At 45.5% G+C, this 24157-nt stretch overlaps 4 protein-coding genes across 7 annotated transcripts in view; 2 read left to right on the top strand and 2 right to left on the bottom strand.

Moving 5' to 3' along the window:
* Positions 1-32: 32 nt before the first annotated feature.
* On the bottom strand, positions 33-6083 carry LOC149306932 (PIH1 domain-containing protein 2-like). 3 transcript variants are annotated; one of them, XM_089538922.1, is made up of 6 exons: positions 5990-6083; positions 4894-5139; positions 2954-3080; positions 2446-2691; positions 1587-1843; positions 33-1461 (listed from the first exon to the last, which is right to left on the bottom strand). In XM_089538922.1, exons 2-6 carry the CDS (start codon positions 5074-5076, stop codon positions 1318-1320), a joined length of 957 nt encoding a protein of 318 aa, XP_089395048.1. In that variant the 5' UTR covers positions 5077-5139; positions 5990-6083; the 3' UTR covers positions 33-1317. The 3 variants fall into 3 exon arrangements, with proteins under 3 accessions (XP_089395048.1, XP_089395050.1, XP_089395051.1); XM_089538924.1 differs by lacking the exon at positions 5990-6083 and adding an exon at positions 5245-5812; XM_089538925.1 differs by lacking the exon at positions 5990-6083 and having other exon boundaries at positions 1587-1840; positions 4894-5817.
* A 3-nt stretch (positions 6084-6086) lies between these two features.
* Positions 6087-12558, top strand: LOC149306931 (uncharacterized protein NKAPD1-like). 2 transcript variants are annotated; one of them, XM_089538927.1, is made up of 6 exons: positions 6087-6237; positions 6882-6984; positions 7108-7208; positions 8814-8963; positions 9562-9615; positions 10303-12558. In XM_089538927.1, exons 2-6 carry the CDS (start codon positions 6916-6918, stop codon positions 10820-10822), a joined length of 894 nt encoding a protein of 297 aa, XP_089395053.1. In that variant the 5' UTR covers positions 6087-6237; positions 6882-6915; the 3' UTR covers positions 10823-12558. The 2 variants fall into 2 exon arrangements, with proteins under 2 accessions (XP_089395053.1, XP_089395052.1); XM_089538926.1 differs by having other exon boundaries at positions 6090-6237; positions 8811-8963.
* Positions 12559-12910: 352 nt separating this feature from the next.
* Positions 12911-14856, bottom strand: TIMM8B (translocase of inner mitochondrial membrane 8 homolog B). The gene is made up of 2 exons (XM_089538929.1): positions 14639-14856; positions 12911-13641 (listed from the first exon to the last, which is right to left on the bottom strand). The coding sequence occupies exons 1-2, from the start codon at positions 14723-14725 to the stop codon at positions 13474-13476; spliced, it is 255 nt and encodes an 84-aa protein (XP_089395055.1). The 5' UTR covers positions 14726-14856; the 3' UTR covers positions 12911-13473.
* Positions 14857-15041: 185 nt separating this feature from the next.
* LOC149306928 (carotenoid-cleaving dioxygenase, mitochondrial-like) overlaps positions 15042-24157 on the top strand; it is a 47131-nt gene continuing 38015 nt past the window's right edge. Inside the window, exons 1-2 of the mRNA XM_089538921.1 lie at positions 15042-15150; positions 17670-17774. Coding sequence (XP_089395047.1) covers positions 15078-15150; positions 17670-17774 — 178 coding nt within the window. The 5' untranslated portion in view covers positions 15042-15077. The remainder of the gene's footprint in view (positions 15151-17669; positions 17775-24157) is intronic.

The following is a 24157-nucleotide window of genomic DNA, read 5'->3' as shown; positions in this document are numbered from 1 at the left end:
GTGACTGCTTACTTATTTCAGTCATCCAAAATGTAACTAACCTTTTCCTCTTGGGAGGATGGCAATGTGGAGAGACGTGTCACGTGAGCTTTGGTTGGCCTGTTGCAGTAACTCCATAGCTGCTCTGAATGCTTCTCGGCTTATTTTTAGAATACTGTACAAGTTAAATAAAGCCTTGAAGGAGATGTGTGTGCGTGTGCACATTGGTCATACCCAAAATGTGAATTAACCACATTGGTCATATCCAAGATGTGAATTAACCTTGTTTACAAGGAGCTATCATCCTGCTAACTGTTGTGTTGGCAGAGAACTGACAGCATTTCATATTTTTCTTGTTTAACTGCTGGATCAATGTATTTGCTGCTTATATCTGAGAAATAATAATGACTATCTCTGGGGCTAAACAATATGGAGGGGCAAATCAGAATATCATTATCAGTTCCACTGATCTCTTCTTGAATCAAAAGCCGACATGTTCTTGTAAGAAGCAGAAGAACTACTTCAGGTACACTAAAAAGGTTAGCTTTGGAGATGGAGGAGTAATAAGTTCCTGTAATGTGCCTTCAAGTTGTTCAGAGGGGAGTTGGTTTTGCCTTCCTCTGAGGCTGGGAGAGTGTGACTTACTTACAGTCACAAGTAGGTTTCCATGGCTAAATCTATAGTGCTATATAAATAAAATATAACAACAACAACATGGCTGAGTTGGCATTTGAACCCTGGTCTGGAGTCCTAGTCGAACACTCAAGCCACTGCACTTTGCTGGTTCTCAGCAGTAAAGAAGGCATCACCATGAAAAGCCGTATTTTTACATTCCTTCTCTACAGCTGAGCATTCCTAACCATTTGTGCTGGAATACAGTCTAAATCTAGAACTTATTGAAAGCAACAGAACTTCATTATCTCTGACTGCTTCAGCAAATGGAGGACTCATGTAAGATGTTAATTTTAATTATTACATTACAAGGTTTTTATGCATTTGTCGATCTCTTGGACAGCAAAAATCATGCATTAAGAAAAATATATATATTGTAAGTGTTTGAATACTTTCTGTTAGTGTTGGATTTCAGTTCTATACTTGGGGACGTACTTTGTCTCCAGGCTGCATGTTCCTGCATTTGTCCAAAGGGCAGCTGGGATTCCTGCCAAAAGACACAGCCAGCAGAGTTAATATTAACGTACGCAAGATCTTCTAACTACTGAGTAAGCAATATGCACACACACACACACACACATATATATATCATGCATAGTATATATATATATATATATATATATATATAGTGAGAGAGAAAGCTCTATATGCATGTATGTAACAATATCACTTTGGCTGACACACAGGCATTGTGATCAACAGGAGACCTTTCTTCTTGTAAAATGCTGCCGTTGTTGCTTCTTCATTGACAGTCTCTGGAAGATCCAACTGCAGCCTGTATTTTTCAAGGCACTCAATCAAGACATCATCCTAAAGTGGAACAGAAAATTCTTTGTAAAGGAGGGAGATGCAATTCTTACAGGCAAAGCATACCCAAGGGAGATGGGAATTGCCTGAAGACAAAAGTGGTTAAGAGCTACACATGACAGACTTGCCTTGGAAACGCTTAGGTGACACTCGGAGACAGAGTGCACCTCTGGCAATTCAACTTTCAGTTCAATTTTCAGCGGCTTCCCACTTGTGTCCTTTGCGGTGGCGATTTCATAAGCTGGGGTGCGTAATTCCTCTGGGCTCTCCGTACTGTAAATCTCTTCAATGAGGCACGTTTTAGCAGGCACCTCATTCTTCATCAGCAGAGGAACGTCTCTCCTCTCCTCCTCGATGATGTTTCTCAGCTGGTTGAGCGTCACTTCTTTCCATGAAGATTTTAAAATATTGGAAAGCATAATGTTGCAACAGAACAATAGTGACAGCTCTTTACCTGCCTTTCTAAATTAAAGTGGCCAAGAAGATAAAGACAACCATACTAATACTGGGAAAGTGATTGGTGTAAGAAGCCAAAGAGGATCCCTGGGGTGAGATCAATATTAATCCCAGAATTCGGGAGGCCTGTTACCAGATAGAAGAAATGTTAATTGATTAACCATTAAATTGTCAATCAAATCAGTAAGGACATTGGTTCTGAAGTAAGAACCATACTTGGTTTTTAGCTCGTATTGTGACAGGACTCATGCTTTTTAAGAGGCATCTCTCCTGAGTTAAAGAAAAGGCAAATGGCTTTTGAAATGGTGCTTGCCAGCTGCAATTTTTATAAATACTTGTCCTAAGCTCTTTTTAGGCCTATTATAAAATTGCATCATATTTAATAAGTTGTTGCCTACTACTCAGATACAGACAAGTAGAAGAGAATGTTAACAGCATTCGTCAGTATATCTGACATGGATGTGGGAGGATTCATCACTGTTGCCCCTTCTTTCCATCTTTAGCAAGTTACTTCTAAACAAGGTTACTTACCTGTCTTTGTGCTCTTTTGGGAGAAAGGTACCGGTTCCTGCTCTCTTCTCAAGCTCTGCCTCATCCTCTCAAGACTTCCTTTTAGCTTAAATTTTGCAATACTGTAGGACTGGGACAGAGCGATGTTGTAACGCTCTTCAATGTACTTAAGAGACAGACGTATCAACTGGTCCTTTTCTGCTGGGTCGTTTTTCCCCCTCTCAAGAACAGATGGATTGTACGCAACATCCAGGATACTGTAAAACCCTGTTAGAACAATGAGGAAAATGGCTGCACCTGCTACAGGAGACAGTAGGGCAGTGCCAAACGCGAGGCCTAAAAACTTGCTTTCTAAAGAATTCAGATAGCCTTCGAGAAAGAATATACATTATCATCTTGTTCTTTCGATAACAGTTGTCGGTTTCACCTTTACCTCCCAGTATCTCTTTTCAAAGGAATTATATTTCAATATAATTGAAACAATTTTGCTACAGAGCAAGCTAGACCTTTGGCTAAAAGGAAATCTGACCTGATTTATCAGTCACCTCCTCCATTTTGCCGGCTGTTAATGGTATCGGTTGAGATGGTGAAGCGGGTTCGGGAACTCTATTCCATTTGCAGATATTAACAAATAATCTTTTTTCAGCAGCATTCTCCTGCAAAAAACAAAAACCCAAAGCCACTTAATTATTAACAGAACACAGTCCTCTTCTTTTGCCACGACAGTAACGTATAAGCTAGCCAAAACACATCAGTAGGAGCATAATACCCGGTTCTTATGTTATGGTTTGTATCGATGGTCTTAGACATAAGACTCTCTGATCCTTGTAAGAGAAATAGGAATTATGTGTCTGGCACAAGCCGCTGGGAGAGATCATCCGGAGACACGGGGCGCGGTGTTATCAGTACGCTGATGACACCCAAATAGTTTTTTCTATGTCTCCGTCTGATGCAGTAACTAAGGATGGTATCTCTCCTCTTAATGCTTGCTTGGAGTCGGTAATGGGCTGGATGAGGGAAAACAGACTCAGCCTGAATCCAGAGAAAACGGAAGTACTGGTGATTGGCTCTCCTGGTCTGGGTAAGGAAATTTTTCCACCTGTCCTAAATGGGGTCACGCTTCCTGTGAAGGACTCTGTTCGTAGTTTGGGGGTGCTTCTGGACTCATCGCTTCACCTTACTGCTCAGGTGGATGCGGCGGTCAGGAGCACCTGTTATCAGCTTCGGCTGATACGCCAACTGCGACCCTTCCTTGGCCGGGGGGACCTTGAAACCGTTGTACATGCTCTGGTAACCTCTCGATTAAATTTCTGTAATGCGCTTTACATGGGGCAACCCTTGTACCAAACCCGGAAGCTTCAATTAATGCAGAATATGGCTGCTCGGCTGGTTACTGGATGTTCCAGGGCCAACCATATAACACCAGTCCTAAAAGATCTCCATTGGCTGCCTATTCACTTCCGGGCCGAATACAAGGTGTTGGTTATCACCTATAAAGCCCTAAATGGCTTGGGCCCAGGGTACTTGGAGGACCGCCTCTCCCCATACAATCCGCCCCGCACTCTCAGGTCAGGTGAAAGACATCTTTTAAGAGTTCCAGACGCTCAATATGTATCAGCTCAGAGGGCTTTCTCTATTTCAGCCCCTCAGCTCTGGAACTCCCTCCCCAATGAGCTCCGTACTTCCACCTCCCTCAATGCTTTCAAGAAGAACTTGAAGACTTTTTTGTTCCGCCAGGCTTTTCCCCCGTGAGCCTTGCGGTCATTCTTTGCCCTTGGCAATGTTTTTGTGTATTCCATTCTACACAGCCACTTGTATAGGGTGTTGTTAGTTGGTTTTTTTGTTTTGTTTTTACTGTTCTTAATTATTAACTTTGTATTATTTCATGCTAATGTTTCAGTTGTCTTACTCTTTGATGTACACCGCTGTGATCGCTGGAATAGCGGTATAGAAATAAAAATTTATTATTATTATTATTATTTCATCCACTTTACCAGTTCCTATTGCAAATAGATATAAATACAAAAATACAGACCTTTGTAACCACTTATTATGTGCCCTTTACAGCTATATATGTCCTAGCCCAGTGCTAGTCAAAAGAGGTGGCCCACAAACTTGATTTCTAAGCCATCAGTTGCCTGTCTGCAGAGAGTTTTTGGGAAGCAAGGCAAATAGAGTAACCATGTACAGATATGAGCTGTCTTTATAAATTATTGTAACCCGCCTTGAATCCCATTGTGGGGGAAAGGCAGGATATGAATCCTTCAATTAAATGATGATGATGATGATGATGAGAAACAACTTGAAGGCCTACACCAACAAATAGATATATTGGTCCCTGGCACGCTGGGCTGGTAAGCCATTTTAGCTTGATAACCTGAGAAGGAGTTTCCTTGTCAAAAGTCTGCCAAACAAAAACAATGTCAGAGGACTGGGTTCCTCCTTCTGCGCGGCTATCTACCAACGTACCAAGATGTGGGTCCTCAGGCACAGCCATGGCTCCGGAGGCGCATAGTACTCCTTGGCATCCTTGAATTGCTGCTGCATAAACTGGCGGTAACTTTCCGGATTGCTCTCGGCCATATCGTCCAGCATCGTCCAAAGCTGGGTTGCCTTGGCCAGCATGTCCTCCGAGCTGCGGAGGGCCTCCATCGCCGTCTTGTAAGTGGTGGCCAAGGACTGTAGGAGAGTGAAGTCAAAGGTGCTCTAAAGTCACTGCAAGAGAAAGAGGAAAGTTAGTCGAAAATGTATTTGGTTAAGAGGTAATGAGTTGAAGAGAGTCGGTGTGGCCTAGTGGTTTGAGCACTGGAACGACGCAACTCTGGAATTGTTGTGCGCCTTCAAGTTGTTTTGGGTGTGTTCAGAGATGTGTCATTGCTGTCGTCTTGAGGCTGAGAGAGTGTGACTTGCCCAAGGTCTCCCAGTGGGTTTCATGGCCAAGCTGGGACTTGAACCCTGGTTCCAGTTCCCTTATTGGCCATGGAAACCCATTGGGAGGGAGTCACAGACTCTCAGCCCCCGTGATAGGTCCACCTTATGGTCTCCGGAGCCATGGCAATTAAAGCCGTCTCAAACTGGTTTACATCTTCTGTGGCTGCATCCGCACTGCAGAAATAATCCAGTGTTGGGACTCTTTCACCTGCCCTGGCTAAGGCATTCTGGGAATTGTAGTCCTGTGAGACACCGAGCCTTCTCTGACAGGGAGCTCTGGCGCCAAAACAAACTACAGTTCCCAGAATTCCCTAGCACTGAGCCTGGGCAGTTAAAGTGGTGTCAAACTGGTCTATTTCTGCAGTGTGGTTTGGATCCATGTATCCATTTATGGGCTGCATCCACACTGGAGAAATAACCCAGTTTGACACCACTTTAACTGCACTGGCTCAGTGCTAGGGGAATCCTGGGAACTGTAGTTTATTGATAGAGAAGGCTCAATGTCTCACAAAACTACAGTTCCCAGAACCCCCTAGCATTGGGCCAGGGCAGTTAAAGCGGTCTCAAAATGGGTTATTTCTCCAGTTCGACCAAAACAACAACAGAGTCGCCGCCTAGAGTGTCCCTGACGCACCGCTCTCTCGATTTAACGGAGCCAGCAGGCCCCAAGCGGTCTCCATGGCAACCGCCGGAAGCCGGAAGCGGCCTCGACCGGAAGTGGGACGTGCGCCTCCGCCGGCTGCGCTGAGCGCGCTTTGCGGGTTCCGATCGAGGCCTCGAGAAGAAGAGCCTCAGGCCCCGAAGGAAGGGCTCCGCGTCTCAGGGGAGGACTCGCGTGTCGGAGGGGCGTCTGGACGGGCGCTTCCCTCGACACGTGTCTTGGTGAGGAGGAGGAGGAGGAGGAGGGGAAGCGTTGCCCAGGTTTTGGGGGCCTTCGTATTTTGTGGCCCTAAAGCCAGCCTCTCTCTGCTGGGCTTTCCTTGGCCAGGAGGCTGGGCTTCAGGCGGAGAGAGAGCGGCTCCGGAGGCTTTGCGGGTCTATGGCCGTCTTCCAGGAGGGTTTAGTCCGGCAGCATCTGGCCTCTTCAGAGGATATGGAAGAGAGCGGGGCTTTATATACATCTACAGAGATATAGATATAGATACAAATGACTCTCTTGCCTTCCATCAGGGGATGATGGGTCATATAATATGTGTGTATATATATATATACATGTATATGTATATATATGAACCATCCCCTGATATGTCTCTCTCTATATATATATATCTATATCTATATCTATATAGACACACAGAATGTGTGTGTCTCTCTATATATTGAGTTAAAGCACCATACCTGCCTTGGCCCATGGATAAATTGACTCAGGTTTTTGGGGTCACTTTTTGGCTAACGTTTCTAGACTTCCCCCTGAGACTATCCAGTATTTAATACAGCATTAAAGCGGCCTCAAACTGGACCGTGTCCCCAGTGTGTCCTGGACCTTAGAGTGGTTTTTTCCAATCAGTGCCATTGACTACTTTCAGGGCGTCCCTTTCGTGACCCGTTAAAGGCCAAGCGATGTCCCACGTCCCTCTGGGGAAAGTCCTCCTGCGCAATGTCATCCGACACACGGACGCACACAACAAGGTAAGGACCGGGGCGCCTTGTCGCTCGGGTTGTTGGTTTGGTTGGGGCTTGATAGTGAGTTAATTATAAGACGTCGTGACATTGATGGGCGCCTTCTTTGACGTGTCTCTTTACGCGTTTCAGATCCAGGAAGAGTCCGAAATGTGGAAGATCCGGGAGATGGAGAAGCAGAGCAAAGACATTCATTGGGGGAAGCAACAGAGGATGCTGCCTAAGAGTTCCAGGTGGGTCTCTGATAGTCCAGGAAAGGGCCTTTCTGCTTTGAAGTGTTAGCAGTGGCTGGGAACTCCTTGGCTTCTGTATATACAGTACACTCATCCCTCCTCATTCGCTGGGGTTCGGGGCACAGGACCCCCTGAACGTGGGAAACCCACAAATAACAAAACACAATGCTTTTACCTGAGAGATCACCTCTCTAGGAATCTCTCTAGGTCCTCCAGTGCAACTCTGTGGTCAACATTTGCCAGACATTGACCATAGAGTTGCGCTGGAGGAGCTGCAAATGCCTTCTGGAGTGTCCTCTCTAGGAATCTCTAGGTCCTTTGGTGCCACTCTTGGTTAAATTTGACCATAGAGTTGCGCTGGAGGACCTAGATATTCCTAGAGAGGACATGTTAACCAAATCCGTGAATAGTCAAAGCCGCAAAAGTCAAAGCTGCAAATGCGGAGGGGCGAGTGTACTTCAGAGGCTACTTGTTGTGTTGAAGACCCTACACTTGTTTCGGTCAAAGCTGGCAAATTAAAGAGAAGCTTGGTTGCTCCTTCTTTTCTTGTATACCTTTACCTACTTACTGTATATACCCACGTGTAAGCTTAGAAATTTAGGTTAAAAATTGCCCCCCAAAACCTGAGTCAACCTATCCATAGGTCAATGTAAGAACTGTATTTTATGCCCTGGAAGCATTGGCCCCCTTCTACTCTCTCATTCATCCAGCCTTTAGCATGAGCCCAAACAGTTACTCCTGCTGGGATTCTGTAAGTTCTTTGGCATCGTTTTCCTTTGCCTCATCCTTTGCATCCTTCATTACATGCCCCTAAGTTTACCCTCGAATTATACATGAGATCGAATTATAGTCGGGTATATACGGTGGTTCTCTGTGGTTGTTTAGGTCTACATAGGTCTCTTTACAGGTTGAGTCTCCCTGATCTGGAATGCTGAACTATCCCAATATCCAAAATTGCCCAGTTGCGACGGGGAGATAGTGTAACCTTTGCTTTGTGTAACCTGGACTATCTCATGCTCAAAGATATTTAATACGTTTTGTATATGCGTATTAGGTGTACACGAAACATAAATGAATTTTATGTTTAGGCTTGGGTCCCATCTCCAAGATATCTATCTCATTGCGGATGAGCAAATATTCCAAAATCGGAAAGACCCCCAAATGCTTCCAGTCCCAAGTGTTTCGGATAAGGGAGACTCAGCCTCTATTATGCCATGAAGAGTAGTTGAATTTCTCCCGTCAGCACAATACTGTTTCATAGAAAGCTGGAATGGCTTACTGCGTTGATTCATCTTGTCAAAACTAACCCCAGCTCCTTCCCTGTAGGGCAGCTAGGCCAAGAAATGGAGTGCCATGGCCATTTGTCTGTTTAAGGAGCAACATGTTGGGTGTGGAGAAGGCCCATTTTTGGCCTCTTCTGTGAAATTGTTCTATAGCAGCAATTCTTATCCGTTGGGCCTCCTGATGTTTGGGACTTCAATTCCCTGAGACCTTTGCCCATGCTTCTGGGAAGTAGAGCCCATAACCCATCTACAGGACCAAAGCTTTGCAGAAAGCCTTTCCCTTAGAAATGGAAGAAGGCAACTCTCTTTGTCTCCGCAGCAGCCGGATGCGTAGCGATGGTTTTGACGAGGAGACCCATTGGAAGACAAGGAATTTGGCCTCCTTGTCAGCAACCATGGAGGAGGATGACCTTCGACATGCCCGATACTGGAACAAGAAGCTCTATGAATGTGAAGCTAACATGCCAGACAGGTCTGAAAGTTGTAATTATTACTGTTACTATTGTCATTGCAGTCATCAGAGTGCTCTTGGTGAAGATGATGTTTTACTGAGGAAAAACTAGTTTGCAGTCCTCTGCCTGAAAGAGTTTATAATCTATATTTCGGGGTTGAGGTGAGTGCAGGTTGGTGGAGAAGCCAAGATGAGCAAGTTCAGGTGTAAATCCTGAGGAACACAGCAAAATGTTTGCTGCTGCGACCTTTAGTCTGTCTTGCTCAGTCCTTGAGGCAGTGCTCCAGGACTTCGGCAAGGAATCTTTCCAGCCCTACCTGGAGATACCAGAGACTCAATCTCAGACCTTTTGCATGCAAAGTATGTGCTTTTACCACTGAGCAATGGCCCTTTTATTAACTAGTATCGCACTTTTAAGATGCCTAGAGTTGGAGGAACAATTTACAAGAGGAGCTTTAACTTCTGTTATCATTTGAGTCAGCAAAGCACGTTACAAAATGCTTTTCCCCTGGGGCAAGTTAACCAAGGTTACGTTGTGTGATTCTGATGAGTGGAAAGCTCTGCCATGTTTTGCTCGTGTGCCTGTGGCCATGTCAATGGGTTTGTTCGTTTCTTGCAGGTGGGGTCACAGTGGCTACAGAGAGCTGTATCCAGAAGAATTTGATACAGACAGGTAAAACAAATAGGAACACTCTTTAAAGAGCATGTAGGCCTTTTGAGACATTAGGATAATCTGTTGTTTAAATATCACCTGCATGAGTCTTGAGATGGCACCTTCCTCATCTTCTCTTCTCTCACCATCGGCTATGTTGGCTGAGGCTGATGGACATTAGAGTCCCACAGTATGTGGAAGGCCATACGTTGTCTGCCTCTCTTCTGCACTAAGCAGAATTCCCCACATTGCATTCCTGTTTGCAGATGTCCCAATCTCACTGACTATGCTGCTGGCATTTGCAATTGACTGGTGAAGTATGCTGGGTGTTTTAGTCCAGCATCTACAAAGCCTCATGATTCCTACTCCTGGTTTAAAAGATGCTTTGTTCAAACAAGCCAGAACCATTTTATGATCCTGGATTCTTCACAGGTATGGGTGCAACCAAGAACCTCCAGTTTACACCCAGTTTCTTCTGACCTTCTTGCTGTATGTGTGCATTTAACCTTTCGAATGGGGGTGGGAAACATGGGAGCTTCTGGACTATAACTCCCATCATCTCTAGCCAGCATAGATAACACCAAGGGGTGAAGAGCGCTGTAGTTCAAGCCTTCTCTGGAGGAAAAGGCTACCATGCCAGCTTTGGAACATGCTTATTATTTTTTAATGATGTGTTCAGCTGTTGTTATCTTCGTTTGTGTTTTGCAGCAATGGAGAGCGAGATGAACAGAACTCAATGAATGGAAAAAGAAAACGTCAGCTCAGTAAACAGTCTTCTCTTGAGCTGCCCCCAAGGAAAAAGACCAAAAAGTCTCGCAAGAAGAAACAGAAAAAGAAATCTCACAAAAAGCGGAAGAAGAAGAAGAAACGAGAGCAGCCGAGCGCGATGCCGGATTCTTCCCAGGAGTCTGAACATTCGGAGGCAGATGCCGCCACGAGGAAGCGGAGTCGTCACAAAAAGGCCAAGAAGGCCTCAACCCGGGCTCCGGGCTCCTCCTCAGGGCAAGAGAATGACTCTAGCGAGGCCAGTAGCTGCCCCTCCAGCAGCTCAGAGGACAGTGAACTGGAGGAGAAGCAGGAGAAACAGCAGAAAAAGAAGAAGAGGAGGAAACACCATTCTTCTGTGTCAGAAAGAGGTGGAGAAAGGGTGCAGGAGAAAAGGAGCAAAAGGAAGAACTGGAAAGTAGCAGCGGATGAGAATTCAGAGGATAGTTCTGATGAGGACTAACAGAAAGGGACCAGAGAATAGGCTTTACCCTTAAAGGCTGCCCCTTTGGGACCGATAGCTGCTTGGACCAGCTGCTTGACGGCCTGGACTTCACAAACCTTGGTAACTTGCAGGGGAGAGCTTTCATTGTGGTCAGAAACAAACAGGGACTAAGATCTTCCTACTCAGGGCTCATGTTTTTCCACCCCAGATTCTGGCCCAATAATCAGCTGTATGCAAAAGGAACCCATAAATTGCAAAGCGCTACTTGTGAATATAGCGCGCAAAAGGGAATGTGAACAACTTGGAGTTCCTCTTTAACCTTTAACATCCACCACTCCCCCAATCTATTTTTAATGATCAGTAGAAAACTAATTGCAATAAATAATGAAGGAGCAAGAGACTGGGTTCCTCCAGCTGTTGCGGTGGTGCTAACAGCTTGTATTGGTCAAGCACCCTTTTCATTTGAGGGGCTAAGCAGATGGGAGATGCCCATTCAAGCAGATAGTCTCAATCTCACTGACTATGCTGCTGGCATTTGTGAGAAGGAGAGCTTGTTAAAGGCAGTCCTGGTATGAAAATGTCTAGTGAGTGTGTGATGGAGCCACAAGAACACCAGCTGTTCCTTCTGTTAAAATGGTTATAATCTTCTGGCAGTGTGTGCGTGTTTAGGATGCCTCCCCCTCTGTAGTTCTTGCCATGGGGGAGAGACTTGTTTCAGTGAATTATATGACACTACAAATGCCAGGAAGCGAACCAGCAGAGCTGTGATTCTTGATTCACATTTGAGACCATTGTTCCCCCTCGGCCCTTCCCTCACAAGAAATACTGCAAGTAAAATCTGTACTTGGGGCAGAACCATGGTGTCGTTCAAAGTGTGAATTGGCTTTCAGGCTGAAGTTTTCCTGCTTCCCAAACACACACTTTTTTAGGAGGCGGCAGTGGCAGCAGTTGACTTGTTCAACTCTGGGGCTGCAGATGAACTCGCTCAAGCTTGGAGTAATAGTGAGACAGGTATCTGCTCTGTGTCTTTCCTTCTGGCATAGATTTATTTACACTGCAGAACTAATCCTCCTTCCCCAAACATCATTGCTGTTTTTCCGACAGAGTTGAAACCAGTTACTTGTTTAGGTTACTTTTTGGGACATATTGACTTGAGTTGAAATCCAGAAGTGTGTCTTTTCTAAGCTCTGGGCTCTTCAACCCCGGGTTCTTAGCATCCTTCTCACTGTAATTCCCAGGATGCCTAGGGGAAGCCATGCTAACTAAACAGCTATATAGTGGCTGGGTTTGTAGAGTAGATAGTATCTTATTCCTTCTTTTACAAGATTATTGCAAACATAAGGAACTAACTCAGGATAATGGGCTGCTCAGATACAGGGGTCTGCCTTCCTTATTTGACCCCTCCCCAGTTGTTTATCTTTAAGGGTCTCACATCGCTCAGTAACTTTCTGTGAGAGCTTTGCTTCTGTCAGTCACATCAACTTCCTTCTTGGCCCTACTCTTTATAGACACAGTTGTCTGACATCCTAAGGAGTCATCACTATCCAAAGATGCAAATGCCAAGATTATTGTCCTATGTTGTTACCAGCATATAAGTTATTTTTCAATATATTTCTAGTGGGTTGCTATAGAAAGCAAAGCAACTGAAATTATTTCTTTGAAAAACTTATTTTTTTTTAAAGATCTGCAGTATATTGGCATGAATATGTTTGGAGGATGTTTGAGAATAAACTGCATTGATTTCAGCCGTTAAAGTGGGGAGTGCTAGAACTGCATTTCTAATGTTCACATTTCAGTGCCACAGATTTTGGGAGGGTGGGGACACTGTTACAACTCAAGGGAGCAAATTTCAATGGCCGCCACATTCCAAGGGAGCATATTCGGCATCATAGTACTTAAAAGAGTTCAGAACTGATGGAATGGACTTCACAAAACGAATCTGAAATTCATTTGGCAGTTGTTGAATTAGCTCTAATAAGCACTGCCTGATGGCAATGGTGGTACATGCCATATTTTTCACATTCGCTGCTAGAGCAGGATCAGGCCAGAATGCAGGAATGAACTGTGCTGGACAGGCATTAATTGAGGAAATCGCCATTAATGAAGTACATGGATTCTATGTTTATTTCAGTGAGTATAAACTCAGGTCAAAGAAATGCCACATTCAAGTCACGATCATATCACCAGTAACTGAACATTTTTATCAGTATGCTTTGAAATTGTGAGGTGATCTTTTGAAACATCGGCATGCAGCTAACCAGAGGAAGGAGGCTTAGCTAGCCAGCCTATGGGAGCTGTGAATCGGCTAATAAAAAGGCTTTGAAAGCCAGCTACTAAAGCTCAAACCCAAGAAAGCATTTTACAAGCAAATCATTTACAATTTCGGCACATCTTATGCCTGGTCTGCAGCTGCAGAAAGAGAAAGCAATTTGAGAGTTCCCACTATACAGAATCAACTTGTTTATATGGCTCTTCATAATTTAAGGCCAGTATATAGTCAGAACTTGTTTGGCAAGACCCAGATCAGTGTCACCTGGGAAAAAGAACAGTTAGATTTGTTGTGTAAGTGGATGGTTAACCGGTTCTGCGCTGAGGTAGAACGTCTTCCCAGGGAGCAGTGCCAGCAAGCAGACTGAGCACTGGTTAAGTCCACTGGCTCTGCCTGGCGATCAGTGCCCTCCTTTCTGGACTATCTGTGCAAAGCGGTTGGTGATGGACAGCGTTGTGTCTAGGAAGCGGTTGACGCAGTTGGCCAGGCAGCCCTCTGTCCTGGAGTCCAGCTTGGAGCCCGGTTTGTCCACGCATTTATCCCAGCAGACTTCCATGAAGTTATGGACCTAGAAATGTGGGGCGAAAATAGATGGGGAAAGAAAATACATAAGCCTGTGCTATCAACTTCCTCCAGTTACTGAATGAAAAGGTGGTGAGAAAGTGTGTGGCGCCTTTAAGGTTATAGGATTAACTATAGTTGCCCTGAAAGAGCTAGAGATCCCTAGAGAGAATGCTCTGCCAGGCCTTTGTAGCTCCTCCAGCAAAGTCCTATGGTCAGATTCCCAGAGGCGTCCTTTTGGGTAAAAACATGGCGTCTTTGTTCCTTGCGGTTTTTCCATTTCCACGAGGGTCTTGTGCCCCTAACCCTGAATAATATGGAGGGACAGGTGTACAATATTCAAGCTTCCAACAGCAGAATTCAAAGGCATGGCTGTGTTAGTCTGGGAAACCAGTGTCTTGCAGCACCTTTGAGGCTAACCGAAAGGGAGACGTTGGCGCCATGAGCTTTCGTAGACTTGAAAGTACTTCATGATCCGAGGAAGGAGGAGCCTCTCCTCTACGAAAGCTCAGGCTGCCCACTGTTTCATCTGGTTTCAAAGGTGCTGCAAGTTCCCTTTGCCTACTCTCTGGCAGCATTGGTCCTTTCTGGCTCCAGGGGACCCTAAGCAAAGCTACCAAGGGGAAGATGCTGGGCAATAAGTCCCACTCTCTCAGCCTCTTCAGGGGAAGGCCATCATGGCGGACCTCCTCTGAACAAACCTTGCCAGGAAAAGCCTATGGCAGGGTCACCTTAGAGCAGTGGTCCCAACCAGTGCCCTTTTAAGAGATGTTGGACTTCATTTCCCAGAAGCCTCTGCCAAGCTGGGCAATGGGCTGGGCTTCTGGGAGCTGAAGTCCAATATGCCCTTAAAAGGGCAACGCTTGGGGACCGCTGCCTTAAGAGTCCTGGAAAGCCACTTGGGAAAGTCCCACTCTCTCAGCCTCCAGAACAGCTCCCTTTTAGGGCCGCCATAAGAAGGAAGCGACTCAAAGGCACGCAACGAGGCCTCCCTTTGGCCGTACCTGGGCGGTGAGGCGGGCCCTCTGCTCCTCGGCCGCCACCAGGCGCTGCAGCTCCGCCACGTCCACCTCCCGCCCCAGGTCCTCCATCGTAGCCTCCCGGACGAAGAAGGCCCACAGACGCCTCCGCTTTCCTCTCTAAGGCGAGGAGGGACGCTCTGGGCTGCGAACCGGAAGTGAGAGAGAGGGAAAGAGGGACGCTCTAGGCCGAGACCGGAAGTGAGAGCGGGAGAGTGAAAGAGCACGAGTGAGCGACGCCGATGAAAAAGAGGAGTATTCCGAACTTCCGGTCCTAACCGGAAGTATGATAGAGAGGCGATTGGAAAGGATAGAGCGTCTCCTGATTCGGCGAGGAGGGCATAGCAGCGCCGCCATCTTGTGAGTCCTCCGAGGAGAAAGGGAGGGAGGGAGGGGTTGGAAGGAGGCGGGAGGAAGCGGCAAGATGGCGGCGGCGCTGCTGCTGTGGCGGCTCTCTCGGGCCGGAGGGCTCTGGGCGCCCCGCCGAGGAGGAGGCGGTGAGTCTCCCGGAGGGGCTCCTGGGGCTCGGCTTCCCTCGGGGAGGGTTGGGGCTGGCTGTGAGGGCCAAGGGGGGGGCCTCTCCTTCCTCTGAGGCATTGTAACAGGAATAGCCGCAATCAGTGTGTTCTTTAGGGGCGTTTGAGGGTCGGAGGCCTGGGTTCGAATCCTGGCTCAGCCCTGGAAAGCCCTTGGGAGAGTCACACTCTCTCAGCCTCAGAGGGAAGCCACAGCCCCGGCGCCAAGGGGAGGGCGCCCTTGTTATCATCATCATCCTCCTCCTCCTAGTAACGTATGTCTCCTTCCTCTTGGCCCATGGACCCAAGGCAGCTCACACAACTACACACTTTAAAACCATCCTTTCCAGCTTTGCAATAATAGTAATAATAATAATAATAATAGTAGTAATAATAAACATCCCACTTGCTCTCACCTGTTTCTTGGGGCTTTGGCTCCTTACTTTGCTTTAAGACCCACGTCTTTTAAGGTCCCTAAGGACTGTAGTCAACCCTGCTTTAAAGGGGAGCCAATGTATTTACTGAGAGTGTGCATTGTCCAGTTTATCTACTTAGGGAGACCTTCTGCCCCTCATCTCCCCTTTATCTGTTAAAGGGCATAGGAAATGCTCCTGTACTGGCACAGAAGGGTTGCTCCTTTGCCCTTTTGGCATCGCGCCCCTCAAGGAGTGCCCTGGAGGCAAAGCAGCCCCTGGCGCTCCAAAGCCAAAGTCCGCCAGGCCTCCCAAGGGCACTCAGGAGCCAGAAAGGGCGCAGATAACAACCTTCCTTCCAGCTGCTCCAAACACCCTCCAATCCCTGGAGTTGTCAACGCAATAAGTAAGGCACCCAAATGAGCAGCCTCCAGCGGCGGACCTTTCATGCCTCAATCACAGGCTCGGCTGTGGGTTCCTTTCCAAACCTGCTTTCCATTTTCCTCGCCATGGCTTCCAGTCAAGGATCCCTTGATGCCTTCCTCAAGGTGACCCCATCCAAAGGCAGTCTCCCAGCGCCCATAGATAAGGGTCACGCTCTCTCTGCAGCCGGGAAGGGCTGCTTTCCTCCCTCAAGGCCAGTCATGGCCAGACCCTGGCCTTCTGGGTGTTTTGGACTTCACTTCCCAGAAGCCTCAGCCATTTTGGAGAACAGTCTGGGATTCTGAAGTCCAAAACACCTGGAAGGCCAGGGTTTGGGAATCGCTGCTCTAGCTCTTAAGGTTTCGCTGCTGACAAACGCATTTGGTTCTGCAGCTTGCGTTTTCCTTCACTTTCCCTCTTTGCACTTGCCAAAAAAGTTCCCTCTGGACCAAGGCTCTTTGAGCAAACGGTGGGCAGAGCGGGCAGCGGCAGTCCTTGCGCCAAACAGCACTGAAAGATGCCACTCTCCTGTGTGTGCGAATGGTAGGAGCCGCTGTGTAGATAGATATAAACAGCCCAGTTTCTTTCTCCTGGGCGGCAGAGCGGCGTTTATACGACCAAAAACAGGAGTCGCTTTCACGTTTTCTTAGTGACACAGTTGCACTGATTTAATCCGCAAGTCATTGGCCTGAAAACAGGGCCGCCTCGGGGCACAAAAGCAACGTGAATTACGTTGTCTAGGGTTGGTCTCCAGCAAATCCTTGGCCACAGTTTGAGATGCTGGCAGATCCTCCATTCCCTGGGAATCATGTGGCTTTTCTGAAACAGGTCTCTATCTTGACAGTTCGGATTGGAGAAGGTGCAAACGTTTATATCCTCTTTCCTTCCCCTTCATGACTACACACACACACTTTCTCTCCCTGTCTAGCCATGATCCTCTGGCTGTACAACATTTAGCAAACGTGGGATGACCTACACAGTGATCTTGGGATGCTTCCAACACGAGTAAAACTGAGATCTGGAGAGTATCCTATTCTGTCTTCTTCTGCCCACTGCTCCGTCTTCATGTCAGCATGGAAGCCCTTGCATTTCTGTCACCTGCTTTATGTGAAGCCGTTTTTAGAGGACACTCGGCACTGCCGTGATTTCCTAATGTTTCTGGTGGATGCACTTGGAATTTATAATTAGCTCTTGTTATAATAATAATAATAATGATAATAATAATCAATTCCATTTATATTCCCCGCCTCTCCCGATGGATCGAGACAGGATTGCAACCATAAAACAGCAGCTACATCTCGATTACACACAACAAAACAATACATCACTCAAAAATGCAATTTGAAACAATAAAAACATCATCTAAAATGCACAGTTACAGCCCTAAGTGGGATGCATTGCCTTAATTGCTATGAGCTGCACTAAAGTAGATTGACTGTTTCAGTTGTCAAATGGTGAGTCAGTGCTTAATATAAATCCCATTGATGTGGTCGGTTTACTCTGGTTTGAGGCATGGAGTTGCAGAGTCATGTTCCTTGATGGTGTTTAAGCGTCTCTTTAGTGCTTTTACTACTGCATCTGGCATACTCAAGCTGCTTATTAGAGCAAGGAAGTTAATGGAGGAGCCCTCTTTCTTGCGTTGAAATGCCTCTCTTCTGCCCACAGTTCTCCTGAGCAAGGTGATCTTAACCAGACCGGCAGTTGCTTGTGCTGCAGTCGAGGAACGCCGTCTCCTGGCACGCAACATCCACACCTCCCCCAGGAGTTCAGGTAAGCCTTTCTCAAGCCCCTGCTGTGTGTTTCGTTTTGTGTGTCTTTGCCAAAACAGTGATACATTTATATTTTTACCAGAGTTGGAATGATTGTTGTCATCTTAGCAAAGAGAAGCCTGGGGCATGCCTGGCACGGCAGCCTTTCTCCGTTCTTCTAAGCGGTGATGCAATTGTGGTCTAACCTCTGCTGGCAAACGTTTTCTTTTCGTTTAGACTCAATCCCATTCTTTCCTGAAGCAGATTAGAGCAGTATCAAAACAGGCTTTAGCTTAATAATGACAGAACTTAACTGCTACCAAACATGTTGACTGTAAACTACTAGACACTCTGCTAGACTTGTTGGCCTCGGGTCAGAGAGACCTTGTTGCTGAATGTCAGCAGGAGAAGGGCTTTTGTTCTTGGGTTCTGTTTTGGTGTTTCCTGTGACTATCTGCAGAGTTTGAAAGTAACAGTTCTTGTCTGGGGATAATGATTGCATAACATTTTAAAAAAGAAACATTATGAACTGCAGCATTGTTTCCTTTGTAGTGCAACAAATCACACTTCCTTTACTCATTACTTCTGAAAATGTTGTTTTGGGATGATTGCTTTGAGTGATTTTTCAGTCATTCGCTTCCCTTTTTAGCACACATGTTTGTAATTAGAAAACAACAACTAAAAAGCAACATGTTACTAATTCAGCTGAACAAAGTAAGGTTATCTTTCTGGAAGTAATGACTAACTTATTTTAAAAAAGGATCCAGCTTGGGGACCTCTGACTAAGTATTAGGGGAATCACGATGGTCTATTAGATAAGTGTCCAGCTGGATCATACTCTTAAGAAGCTTCAGTCTTCCTGGTCACATGCCTAGGCTTAATAGTCTTCATGGTTTCAGAGCATGGCTTGGAAATACTCTGGCAAGTCTGAAAAGATTGACAGAAAACAGAGCAACAGTTTGTTATGGTTTTAATGCTTAGGATTAATACTGACCGTGACCCTGCTGGTACCATCCTACACACACCATGTTGATCTGTATGCTTGTCTCCTACCACTTGCCACTAACAGACCCTAATTCTTCTAAAACTAACATGAATCCAAGGTGTAGTATCCCAGGAAAAATTATGTGTACTAATTTTATGTACAGTTTTGCTTAATCTGCATTATTTTATTCTGAACTCAAACAGTGTAGTGAAGAAATGCAGCACACAGAAATGCTTCCCTGAAAGTTGTGGGTCCAAGCCTCGGTCATTTCCTAGGCAGCTGCAAAAGAGGGATCTGGTTTCCAGGACAGAGAAAGAAAGAAACACTCTTTGGGGGTCCTGCCACACTAGTTCATAGACAGGAATAAGCCTCGATCTCTGACTTGTTTGGGGAGTGGTGTGGCATTGGGTTCTTGGCTTCCAGATACACTGAAATAAGGGGGAGCAGCTGCACAAGAGCCCTGCAGTGGATGGAGTTCATAGAAGGATTTTTTTGGGGGGGTCTTTTGCATACAGGAGGGGAGCCTCAGGTCCTGGAACTGAATATGAGATTCCTCAGGTGTCCCTTGACATGGTTGTTTGGTGGCTTCCCTATTCTACGTGGTTGAAATGTCTTTCTTAAAGTTCAGCTATGAGCTGAAAGAGCTTTAGACTAAACTCTGCTGGTATTTTTGGTTCCACCCTTTTTGTATTTTCCTCTCACCATTGGAATGTAACCCCAGACCCAAGACTTTCTCGGAAACTGAACTCAGCCCTTGGGTTGGAAAAGGTTTCCTGCTCCCGCTTTAAAGGGTCAGCGGTTTACTTTGAGGTCCCTGTGGTGTGCAGCTTGCTTATTGGGCCTAAGCTGTTTCAATTGTGAGCTTTCTTTTGGAAAAGATACTGCACCATGCTACTGCCAAATGGTAATATCCCTCCCACTCCCAGTTTGACTTCTAATACCAGTCCTGTGAATTATGTTAGATGTGTTTTACTTGAAATGCTTGGATAAAACATGCACAGTTTACATGTCCAGCTTATATGGTGTGCAGCCTCAGGTGTGAATCAAGTTGGTATTTGCCTTGTGGTGTAATGGTTCTTTCTGTCTGACGTTCCATGTATTGTAATGGTGGCACATTCCCTACTTGTGGCATCTTTAAAGCTTGTGATCTAGATTGCAACCTGGATTCTTGGAACTTGTTTCTTACATTATTTGTTTTAAAAGCAAGTTTCTAGCCTTCATGGTTGGGGAGATATGTATGGGCATACACAGGCCGTTTGTGCAAAAGCGTCGATACTCAGGGGCCACCCTACTCCTCTCAAGGCTGCCTGCCCTTCCTTTTTTGAGCTCCAGTTACCTTTCTCTAGCAAGACCACCCTCAGCTGCCCCTCTCTTACCAGTGTGTTTACTTCTGTCACCAACCTGCTGCATCTCCACCAAAAAAAGAGGTATGCGAATATCCACTGTTGGGTTCAGAATAATGCATACTAATAACTGATAAGCAAATCTGCATAAATTCCATTAGTCTGCATAATTTGGGCTCCCAATTTGGTGGCGGGGAGGGAGGAGAAAGAAAGCTTCATGCCCATCAAGGTAGCTGTTCTTTTCTATCACAGACACTTCTGCCTTTAAAAAACATTATTACTAATTTTGAGGGGATGGGGAAAAGATGACTAGATGCTTTTAGCTTGTTCCTAATTTTCCCACATTTACAAAATTTTAAGCTTTTAAAAAATAATTGTTTTTATTCCCAGCCCTGAGTCAGGACAGGCAGACTTTTTGTGGCGCTTCAGAGTGTTTTCTTCTCTCTGCAGCTGGCTCCAAGGCAGCATCTCTGCACTGGACAGGTGAGCGAGCGGTCAGTGTCCTCCTGCTGGGGCTCCTGCCTGCAGCCTACCTGTATCCTGGACCAGTTGTGGACTATTCATTGGCTGCAGCTCTCACTCTCCATGGCCACTGGTAAGTAAGGACTGAGGCCAGCCACCCAACCAGCTCCAATCCATGCTGTGCTTTTGGCTTATTTCAGTAACAAGTTCCAATACCTTGGAAAAGTTACTTCCTTTGGACTACAGTTCCCAGAATCCCCAGCCAACATGGCCACTAGGGATTCTCAGAGTTGTAGTCCAAAGGAAGTAGCTTTTCCAAGCTATTTCCCAGATTAAACAGTGTTTTGCAGGCCAGGTTGCCTGATGATTTGCTTATCTGTGTAATCTTGATATCATAGCCCTGGAACGTTCTTTAGCCCATGACTTCCTTTTAAGCTTCAGAGGCCATTCAGACATGAGAGCAAATTCCAGTTATCAAGAAGGGAACTGGGAAGGGCTCTTGGCGTACCAGGTTCCTCATCTGAAGACAAGGTAAAGGCTGTAAATAGTACCTGAATGGTAACCTGCATTAAACCACCGTTTCCCATTGCAGACAAAAAGGGAAACGGTGGTTTAATTTCTGCTAAACAAATAAGGATATGAAGCCAGCTTGGGTTTTAAAGGCAGAGTTTAAACCATGGTTCCCAGTTTAGATTTAATGGGAATTATACTAATGAGGTTCCATAGTAATCACTCCTGTCTCTGAATATCAGCAGTGTGGGAGGAAGAAATGGCTGTCTGGCCACAAGTTCAGTTTTGGACTTCCTAGGAACATCTGACAAGCCACTGCAGGAGACAGAATTTGGACTGGGAGAGGTCCTATTCTGAGCCACATCTGACTAGCCAAGTTATCTGAGGGGAAGGGGTTCTGGGGATTGCAGTCCCCCAAAGTATCTTTTCTGAGCTTGTTCTAATTTCACAAGGAATTCTTTTGATATATCCAACTTCACTGTTTCCTCTCTGTCTTTTACAACTGTGAGAATTTCCTTCCCTTGGATGCTGACCATAGAGGCTGTTTGGGTTGCATTTTATGTACCACTCAATATATAGCTAAGCAAAACCAGGTCAGGAAGATGTATGCTTGTTTGTTTGTTTGTTTGTTTAATACTCTTTGTTTTTCCCAGCATAGGACACTAGATAGCTAATAGGATAAGTTAAAAACTAAAACACAACTATAACAATATATAATACATATGTTTTAAAAACCTCAAGTAGACAATGCTATTAAAATTAATTTAAAATTAACTCTGTATATATACATACACACACTCTCTCTCAGAGCACAGCTAAACAAGAGGATTGAAAGATTTTCTACAGATCTTGTAGGAAGACTTTATTCTAAGCAAATAACTCATATTAGCATAAATGCACCATACATTTGAAGGCTGTCCTCTCTTCAGGGACAATATGGAAGTTCCAAAACACCTCCATGAATCCCAAGAAGTTCCTTATACCCAAGAGGTGCTGCCCTTTAAAAACTTCTCCGTCTGAAGAATTGAGAAGTTTTCCCACCTTCTCACAAATATATTGTACCATTGGATATGTGATTGTTTGTCTCTTGTGATCCTTTAGAAGGAATGGGTGATGTTCTCCCTAAGGAACTGAGACCACAACTCTGCCTGTGCCAACAACTCCTGCTCATGAAAAAAGTCCTTGTATGTCATCCTTAGTTGAGTAGCCCAAAATCTTTTAAAGTCTGCCACTAAGGAAATCAGTAAGGAGTCACTTGGTATTCCTGTTACCAGGCTTAGTAGGATGTGGCTGAGTGATCGAATGCGGAGTGTGGTTGGGCTGCAGCCACAGTCATTGCTCACCATTGGCTACACTGGCTGGAGTTAATGACAGCTGGAGTCCAACACTGCTGGAGAGGCACATGGCACACGTCTCCCATCTGTGTCATAAGGGATACTTCCCAGTTTTGGGTGAGAAAGCAGAGAAATTGAGCTGCATAACGCACTGTACTTAAACACTGAGGAACCTCAGGAGAAGAAGTGGTGTATGGAAAAAAATTGGCCTCTATGCAGGCACACTTTGCCTTGAGAAAAATTGGCTGGTTTTTCTGGCTGCTCTATGTTGCAGCTCTGAAGAACAGTAAATACACTCAACCTTGAATTTAGTCAGGTTTTTTTTCTTTATAGAATTTTGATTCCACCCTTTAGTCAAATACCTAGGATGGTTTTTAAAATTGAAATTACAAAAAACAAAACAAAACTATCAAAGTCTGGCATAAAATAATCTTCAGAATTAAAATGTTATCTAATAAGCTTTGGAAAGGTAAGGGCTTTGCTTGGCAGTGAAAGGGCAATGAGGAAGGTACCAAGTGAACATTGTGGGGGAGTGTTCCACTGGTTCAAATGCTTACTGGAGCAGGCAAGATTAGGATAAACTGGTATGCTCCCCGCTTCATGACAAAACAAAAATAAAATCTCACCCAGATTCAAGCCAAATGTCCTATCTCTGCCTTTGTAGCCACATGAATCTGGCCTAAAAAATTGGCATGATGCTAGTAGTGGGCCCATGAGGTTTGTAGTCCTTTGGCATCTTGGCAGCAGAGGGAGAGTCATTTGATATTACTCTGTGTCCCAGTAGTGAAATCTTTTTTTTAAAAGCAGGGCTAAGCAAAGGCTTGCCTCTCCGGATATTATTGGACTCCATTCCTCGTCATTGGTGATACAGGCTGGGGCTGATAGGAATTTTGCCCACCACTGCCTTAAAGGAGTTTGCTCCTTCATGTGTCTTTTTCATGGTGTGAGACATGTATCTTGTTAGCTGTTCCGGGCCAAATTCCAGTTACTAGTCCTAAATCCAGTAGACCTTTGGAGTTGATTGCTGAATAGTAAGTCATTATTTATGGAGATTCTGTTGATTCTGTGGGGCTAGCAATTGGATTTAGGTTTCAGATTAGGAAGGCATTAAAAGTTTTGTGCAAAATTAGAAATATTAGTCATTTTGCTATGACTGAAGCCTCCAGTACCTCTCTGAGCAATGGAACAGGTAACCCAAAATTATTGCTGATTCGAGATCGCCATCTGGAATGTTAATAGACCTGATGTTTGTATTTCCAACCTGTTTCCTTCCTATTTTTCTTCCTTCTAGGGGACTTGGACAAGTTGTAACTGACTATGTACATGGAGAGACATCAATTAAACTGGCCAACACAGGCCTCTACCTGCTCTCAGTGTTCACCTTTGCTGGCCTCTGCTATTTCAACTACCACGACGTCGGCATCTGCAAGGCTGTCGCCATGCTGTGGAGCCTCTGAGGCGCAGCTTAACCTACCGGCAAAACACAACGATTGTTCACCGCTGCCTCTGCTTCACTGTATTATTACTGAGTCATTGAATGAGGGAGAGATAGCCATAAAGCGTCCCCCGTAGCATATAGCAGAGCGGCTTGGAGAAAGAGGCATGCAACTCCAGGTTGGCAGCTGTAGCCATCCAGCAAAATCTGGGCTTTCTGAACAAGGAAGGAATTTAAGACTTGAACCAGGCTAGAATCAGGGAAAAGCTCACAGACAAAGCTCTGTCGTCAGTTGGGGGCAACCCAGTAATGATTGTAGTGGCTGCCGTTGCGTAC

Source organism: Sceloporus occidentalis, unplaced genomic scaffold (assembly GCF_023333645.1).
Source record: "Sceloporus occidentalis isolate IW3139 unplaced genomic scaffold, rSceOcc1.0.p SCAF_9, whole genome shotgun sequence".
Taxonomy (NCBI): Eukaryota; Metazoa; Chordata; class Lepidosauria; order Squamata; family Phrynosomatidae; genus Sceloporus; species Sceloporus occidentalis.
Note: the sequence above shows the minus strand (reverse complement) of the source record. Positions and strands in the feature narration are given on the sequence as shown.